Genomic DNA, 8,109 nt, shown 5'->3' on the forward strand with positions numbered 1-8,109 from the left:
TTTTTAACTCTGATCTCCATTAGGCCAGACTAACAAATTAATTAATAACGAAATACTTTATGTTATGAAATTTCACGTTTAAATAAATGTTTTCATCTCAAACAATTGTCCTGAAGTCTGTAAGGGAATCTGACTCTCTGTTGTGGTCCTGTGTAGGTGATATCTTAGCGTTGTCCATCAACAACTTGGATTCGCTGGTCCAGGTCCCAACTGGATGTGGGGAGCAGAACATGGTCCACTTAGCTCCAAGTCTTTATGTCCTTCAGTATCTGGATAAGTCCGGCCAGGATGATGCAGAGATCAGAAGCAGAGCTTTGGCTTACTTGACAAAAGGTTCACTTTCCCTCCTCACAAACATCTCCAAATTGTAAAAATATTCAAAAAAAACAACAAATGAATAAAAACTGTTGGATTTTCTTCTGTAGGATATAAGACGCAGCTGTCTTACCAACGGGATGATGGTTCCTTCAGTGCTTTTGGGAAGAGTGATGCATCTGGCAGCACTTGGTGGGTCACAAATCTTTTGCACGTCTTTGCACAGAAAAACATTTATCATCTAAAAATTAAGAAGTTACAATATGCTAAATATATATTTTTACAAGTTAATCAATTTTATGTTAATCATAGATTCGAAACAGATTTGATTTATTGGCAGCTGAAAAACAATTGATAGTGACATTTTTTAAAATACTTGAATTGAAAATCATTTTAGACCAAAGTACACACACAGTTTTACTTTTTCTTTTAACTATATATGCTTCTCATCTCCACCACCGATGTGTGAGCAGGCTGACAGCCTTTGTGCTGCGGTGCTTTCTCCAAGCCCAAACCTACATCCAGGTGGACCAGGACCTCCTGATCCGAGCTCTGATGTGGCTCCTGCAGCACCAGGGCCCACAGGGCCAGTTTTTGGAGGTGGGCCGGCTCATCCACACAGAAATGCAGGGAGGAATGGATGATAGTTCAGTGGCTCTCACTGCGTTTGTGCTGGTGGCCTTTCTGGAGGATGACTCTTATAAGGTGAGATAGAGCCGCAAAATTAACTTTAGCATCTGTGGCATCAGGAAAAACTTTAACTTTTTAAGATATTTTCATTTAAAAAATGACTTGTTTTTTTCTTACTTTGTTAGGAAAAGTATGCAAGCAACGTGTCTCTAGCCCTGAACTACCTGGAGAACAAACTGTCCAGCGGTGTGGTCAGTAACTACAGTCTGAGTCTGGTGGCGTATGCATTAGCTCGGGGGAACCGTCCTCTTGCAAGCAGAGCGCTCTCTGAACTCAGGAGCAGAGCTGACAACATAGGTAATTTAAAAATGTCAAATAAATAGCATAACAAATGTATGTTATCATTTTTCAGCTAAACAAAGCAAAGTAAACAAAAAAAAGAAAAAGAAAAAGAAAATTGACACACAGAAAGACCTTACATTTGTTACCACGCATTTTTATTCCTAAATCTGAAACGAAAATTGACAAAAAAAAGAACAAAAACAAATAAATTGTGCATTTACCTTGAAACATCAATTAAAAAATAATTAATAAATAATTATATCCCCCTTATTCCACATTATTTACCAGTACACTAACACCAACTTTCTACTCCTCACATAGTTGTGATATATTGTGATCCCAGGGTGGAGCTACAACAAATAAAATGATCAAAAATATGTATTTCAAACCATTTGATTATAAATGTTGTATTTATTTAATTGATAAAAATTGCTTTTATTTAAATATATTTTTTCAATGATGAAATGTTTTCTTTTTTTAATTTTTGATTCATACATCGACTGTTGTTTCTTCCTGTTTGGGACACAACTTGACACTTCAATAGTTTCTGAACATTTTTCTCCCACTAATGTTTAGAAAATGTCAAAAATAAGTAGTTGCAACAACTGCCTCCAAACCCATAATTAACGTGACATTTCCTTAAACTCAAACTATTTATTTAACCAAGATTTACCGGTTAATAAAGAACCTCTATTGATTTTTCCCACATTGTTTGATTCAAAACATCAGCGTTTATCTGCAGATTCATTGACAACATTGGTTGTTTGAATTCACTCTCTGTTATTTTCAAAGATGGAGTCATGATGTGGACTCCCTCTGCGGGCCTAAACTCACATGACCTCAGCAGGCCGCAGTCTGCACAGATCGAAATGGCTGCTTACGTGCTGCTGGCCTTGTTTGTGCGTGGCAGTTTCATCGAAGGGATTGCACTGATGAAGTGGTTAAGCATCCAGAGGAACCATCTGGGGGGCTTTGGGACGACTCAGGTGAGAATAATCTCAATTGTATTGATTTTATTTAAGATTAAAAGGAAAAAAGACACAATTTCTTTAAAAGTTGCATGTTGCATGCACACTGGCATCTTCCATATGTCTTCTTGCTTCTGTTTTCTGCAGGATACGGTGATTGCACTGCAAGCTTTGGCTTATTATGCTGCATTCAGCGGCGCTAATGCCATTAACGTGAAAATTGACGTGTCTTCATCGACGTCTTCGTTTTCGATGCCATTCACCATCAACTCCACCAGCTACCGGACTTATCAAAACCAAAAGGTAACAGCAAGAAACAAAGTCTGAGGCTTGATTTTAATTCATGAAACCTATGGTGTATGGAAGTATGTTGCCGTCAATTTAAAAAAAGATTTTTGTTCCAATATTTTTAAGAATTGCAAAAGCAGAGAACTACAAATAGACTGGACACTAACCTCATCTGCTCATGAAAACCAGAAGAAGAACTACAATTAAAAGTTGAAAAACCACAATATGTCCGTATCATTACCTGCGTTTCCACTGACTATGAAATTGTACAAATTAGATTTGCAATCATAAATGGAAACATGACGATTTCGAAAAAAAACGAACTTATCGGAAAAAAAACAAAAGGTTTTTGCACTTGGAGGAGGTGGCTTATGAGCTGTATCAAAATTGACATATTTTGTAAAATGCAATGGAAACACTTTTTTAGATTTAATGAGTCACATGACCAACAACAGGATAGGTTTTTGATTGATTTATCCCTCAGTTGGTTTTGCATAGTTATGATTTAATGAAAACAGTGTAACTGCAATTTTGTGTTTTTTTAATTTCTTGAAATTTGATCAAATTTTCTGTGTATGTGTAATGGAAACGCAACTACAGACATGTCTGTTTTGTTTATGTGATGGTCATGATAATGCCTGTCATTTTTGTTCCTCACACTTATTTTATCCACAAACAGTGCAGAGCAAAGCTTTAGGGAAGAATTAAATATTGACCAGTACGAATTGTTTATTTTTGTATGTGAGTCAATCCTGACGACAATATTGGACAAAAAAGGGAAGTCCGTGGGTGACCTGGACGCTCACGCTGTGGGTGTGGTCAACTTTGTGACCCGCTTTCAATTTTTCAAGATATTTTTCCTAATAATATATTTTTTGTTTTTTGAAATGTATTTTTCTAACTTTTTTAAGATAAGAATTTTGAATATAATATATAGATATATATAGAATATAATATATAATTTTTGTTTTTCCACTATCATTTTTTTCCTGTTTTTTGCTCTAATTTTTTTGTAGTTTTTTTGCTTTATTTTAGGACTACAACAGTTGTAGTCCTAAAGCAAGAAGATTTGGACACCTCTCCAACTTGAACATGCTGGTTCACCCTAAGAGAAAGAGTATTGACATTAGGGATTTCCATAGTGTTTGTTTTAGCAATACGGATATATAGTGCCACTGTCTTCCATGAAGCCCCAAGTGCTTTACAGTCACAGACCCATTCACCCATTCACACATACATTTTCACACACTGCTGTCAAACACTGGCACCAACCTTCCACCAGAGGCAATTTGGGGTTCAGTTTCCTGGCAAAGGACACTTCAACACATGGATCAGCGGCAAGGCATGAATCGAACCCGCATTCTTTCAATTAGAGGTCGATCGCCCTATCACTGCACCACAGCCACCTTAATGAGTATCTCTGATGTTTTTGTTATTATATCCATGATGAGTTACTGAGAAACTGCTATTGTTTGTCCGGGGCGTTTTCTAGTGACGGTCCCTGGCTGTCTCTGCAGCTTCACAAGCATCAATCCAAACCTCAACTCTCAGAACAGGCGGATCCTAGTTATTGAAAATTCTGACTGTAACTCGTTTTGTACATCATCACAAACAAAAATAAACAGTTCACGCATAAACTTAACGGACATGGATCATGTCTATGGCACTTAAAAAAAAAAAAAAAAAAAGAACAAAGATCACCCACTTTTTTATTGAATACAATATGCTTCCATATGAAATTCCATAAAAATTCATAGGCTTTTTTATTCCATAGATAAATGCTGAAAAAGATTTGCCTTTGAACATATACATAGAAGGAGAAGGATTCGCCCTGGTTCAGGTAAGTTTAAGATGTTTTTCATGAATGCATATCAGCCTCTGCTCCTCGTGTTTGGTGGAGCAGCCTGGTGACAGATGCTCAGCCACAAGAGCATGTTCAGAATAAACCGATGATAGCATCTCTGCATGATAGCAGAATGTTCCGCGCTGTAAACAGCGAGCGCAAATGTAGCGTGACAACGGACTCCCAGCCGCAAACATCTGGAATGCAGGCTTTTAGCTGTCACTTTCTGGTTTTCTGGTGCATCTGGTTGAGATCACTCACAGGGGGGGGGGAATAAAGTCTTACAAACTCTATCTAATAATCTCTTGCAACCGTTTTTATGAATTCATCCAGCTAAACGTCTTTTACAACGTGGAGAACCAGACGTTCCTGCAAAGCCCCCAGCAGGCCTCAGACGAGGAAGCTTTTTCTTTGAATATTCGTCTCAGTGAAAACAGTAACCACAGCAACATGATCTTGTCTGTGTGCACGAGGTAAGCTCTAACTTTCACTTTTATTTTAAAAAAAAACAATTCTCAAAGTCATGATTTCTTCTTACCCCCCCTCTAGATTAAAAGACAATCAGATAATCCCCAACACTGGGATGGTTATTGTGGATGTGGGCATGCTGAGTGGGCTTGGTCTACTTCCTGAAGCAACGTTCCCCTCAGATCTGGTTAGGAAGGTGGAGAGTACGCCTGAAAAGGTCCTCCTGTACCTGGACTCGGTAAGAGTCTTACGTTTCCTTGTGACGCAGATGGTGAGGTGGAGCGGGGCTGGGGTGGGATATCTTCTTACGCACATTTTGTTCAGGGGGTTCAACTCAAGGTCTGAAAAGGGAAATGTGATGTAAAATTACAGAAAACACAACTATCCAAATGAACTTTTAGAAAACTGTTAGAATTGGGGACAGAATGAGATTCTCATAGAATAACAATCAAACCAGGGATTTGAACTCTAGATCAATCAACTGGCAGACCGGTGCTGATATCCAACCACACTGATGGTTTTCTCCATGCTGGTTCTCAGCAGAGCGCTATTATAATCAGTCTTTAAGCACTTATTGGTAAATTTTGTCTTTTCCTTTTACTTGTTTGAGATGTTTGATGACTATTATTAATTGAGGGATATCATATATATGCTAAAAATCAGACTTTTCAAAAATTCAAAAACCCAAAATGTAGTTTCGACTTGATTGAGAAATGAACATGCAAAATATAATGTAAAATAATAGAAAAATGCCTCAAACAAAAGCAAATACCTGTTTGGGTTTTTACCCCCTTAGTTTGCTCCTTTATCAAATCAAAATAACTTTATTAGTCTGGTTTAGGAACATCCTTTGCTGGTGGAACTCACCACAGGGACAATAAATCATCAATAAAGTCAATACAACACCAACACACTCAGTGTAATACAGTCAACATACCAGAGGTGTGGACTTGAGTCACATGAATGAGACTCGAACCATGAATTTGACGACTTCAGACTTAAATGTTTACCTCAGTAACTCGTAGCTTGACTCAGACTTTAGCATCAGTAACACGTTACTCGCAGTTGAGCTTCGCCTCCTCATTACTTTCAACACTGTGAGCTAAAAAACATTTTACATTCTTACTCTTGTTAAAAAGGACTAGAAACATTCAATGACTTGAGGCTGGTTGGGCCTTGACTTGGGACTCAACTTGGACTTGCCTGCTTTTGACTTGAGGACAAAGACTTGGAAAACAATGACTTGGTCCCACATTTGAAATATATACCCAGACCTGCTGATGTAACTAAATTAAAAGTTTAACTCTTGATTCCTGTTGATGAAAATATGCACAAGTACCTCATGTTAGGGAATCAGGAGGACAACCCAAAACAGAGCAAACAGGTCACAATTAGAGTGTTTATTAGGGAGATAGAATTAATCAGTGGGCCGCCAGATGCACAGGTGAGCCTGAAAGTCAGATAAAGTTATTTAGAGATCCTGGTTCCACGCTTGGGATGATGGTGATCTCTTACGTAGAACTCCAGAAGCAGACGTGAGAGAAGAGTCTTTGAAGCGTCCGAGTGCAGGGCGGATGGTGTCAGGAATGATGGAAGATTCCTCCACTGCTGCTGTGTACCGGATGAGAATCCACCGGAGGGTGAAGACCAGTGTTGGAGCAGCTTTACTCCATGTTGAGATGAGGGGTCTGGAAACGTCACGCCTCTTCAGGATGGAAACGGAGGAGGAAAAACCAGGGCAGAAAAACTCCAGACAGGGGACAGGCTTAAACTCGTTACCAGGCCAGAAAAGGGTCAAAAACATGAAAAGACTAAAGGTGCAAGGATTATTACTAGCTGGAACGTGACTGATTCAACGAACTGGCAGGGTGGATGTGAAACTGAGGACCTTAAATAGAGTGAACACCAGCTGTAGCACAATGGGAGCTTAATCAGCACAGGTGAGTGAGATTAGAGTGGAGGAAGGAAGGGAGGGGTGAAGGAGCAGAGCAGAACCATGACACCTCAATTAAAATGTACTTTTAGAAAACCAAAGGTGATTTTTTTTTTCATAACTGGAAATGAATTCAGGCATCAAGGACAATAAAAAAAAAAATCTAGATTCTATGACATTAAAACTCTTGTAGCAAATTCTCGATTACTATGATCCTTTCCCATTGCAGCTCAACAAGACTGAGGTTTGCATCCGATTTCCCATCGTCAGAAACTACAAAGTGGCGCGGGTCCGTGATGCCATGGTGTTGGTTTATGACTACTATGAACCTAGTAAGTACAGTTTCCCACATTCTTCTTTGATTCACATTATCTAATTTAATGAGGAGTGTAATCATTGATTTCAACATTGATTTCATTTATATCATATTTTGTAGTTCCAGATTTGAGTAATTTTTTTTATTGATTTATCGATTCATTGACCTAAAATCAATCCAGGCCATAAATTCAACCATTTAACTCACAGATGAATACCTGGGAAACATTTTTTTAATGAAATAGGTTAATTCAGTTAACAATTTGCCCCACACAAATCAATCTGGTTGGATTGTAGCAATATGAATCAATGCATTGATTAATTATCACATCCCTTCTAATCAATAATCCTTTCCATTGTGCTTTCATTTAATTGCTTTTAGCTAGGAGAGCTCAAAGGACCTACAACTCCGAGACTCTTTACAGCAGGGAGTCCTGCTCCTTCTGTGGAGAAAACTGTAATCTCTGCCAATCTGGAATCTATATCTCATCGACCCACTCTCTGGCAGCTGATGACAGAACCTTCTGCTGGAGCGTTTTGTTTCTTGGAGCTGCTGCTAGTCTCTTCGTAGTGTGAAGATGTTTGTTTTAACAGAAGAAAGTTTTAAGCAGGAAATGGGGAAAATTTGGGGGAGTGTTTGCATGCTGTTTCAATGTTCTTTACTGTGAATTAAAATGTGACTTTTTAGTATTATCTTTGTAGTCGCGTATACTGTTTTAACTGAAAGAAGGCAATAAAATATAAGTTTGTGTGTACGTCTTTTGGTCTGCATTCCTCCGTGTGTTCACATGATTTGGCTGAAAGACAAACGCTGAATAAAAACCACCAAGGGTGAAATTAAAGGAGACTAAACCCAAGATATTTATTGTTGTCACTGTTTTGGCAGAAAATGCAGACAAACTGAGATTAAATTAAAAAAAACTGAAACCCACAATCTGGTTTCCAGCTATTAGCTTGAGTTTGGTGGTTTTGCTCCTGCTGATCCATCTGATTTTTTTTTTTTTTTT

At 38.3% G+C, this 8,109-nt stretch overlaps 2 protein-coding genes across 2 annotated transcripts in view; both read left to right on the top strand.

The window, feature by feature from the left end:
* The window catches only part of LOC112146477 (CD109 antigen), an 8,505-nt gene extending 8,472 nt beyond the window's left edge, over nt 1-33 (top strand). Inside the window, exon 19 of the mRNA XM_036209998.1 lies at nt 29-33. Coding sequence (XP_036065891.1) covers nt 29-33 — 5 coding nt within the window. The remainder of the gene's footprint in view (nt 1-28) is intronic.
* Nucleotides 34-119: 86 nt separating this feature from the next.
* On the top strand, nt 120-7,857 carry LOC118598025 (CD109 antigen-like). The gene is made up of 11 exons (XM_036210049.1): nt 120-333; nt 426-507; nt 789-1,020; nt 1,131-1,302; nt 2,080-2,273; nt 2,403-2,558; nt 4,318-4,383; nt 4,720-4,859; nt 4,936-5,092; nt 7,017-7,119; nt 7,485-7,857. The coding sequence occupies exons 1-11, from the start codon at nt 231-233 to the stop codon at nt 7,676-7,678; spliced, it is 1,599 nt and encodes a 532-aa protein (XP_036065942.1). The 5' UTR covers nt 120-230; the 3' UTR covers nt 7,679-7,857.
* Nucleotides 7,858-8,109: the final 252 nt, after the last annotated feature.

This window comes from Oryzias melastigma, linkage group LG22, assembly GCF_002922805.2.
Source record: "Oryzias melastigma strain HK-1 linkage group LG22, ASM292280v2, whole genome shotgun sequence".
NCBI classification, from domain to species: domain Eukaryota; kingdom Metazoa; phylum Chordata; class Actinopteri; order Beloniformes; family Adrianichthyidae; genus Oryzias; species Oryzias melastigma.

Bases quoted from the DNA above. Each gene is read 5' to 3' on its own strand.
- LOC118598025 (XM_036210049.1), top strand. From the start codon at position 231: ATGGTCCACTTAGCTCCAAGTCTTTATGTCCTTCAGTATCTGGATAAG. The intron at 2,274-2,402 runs GTGAGAATAATC...TGTTTTCTGCAG, and splicing joins GGGGCTTTGGGACGACTCAG to GATACGGTGATTGCACTGCA. The intron at 4,860-4,935 runs GTAAGCTCTAAC...CCCCCCCTCTAG, and splicing joins ATCTTGTCTGTGTGCACGAG to ATTAAAAGACAATCAGATAA.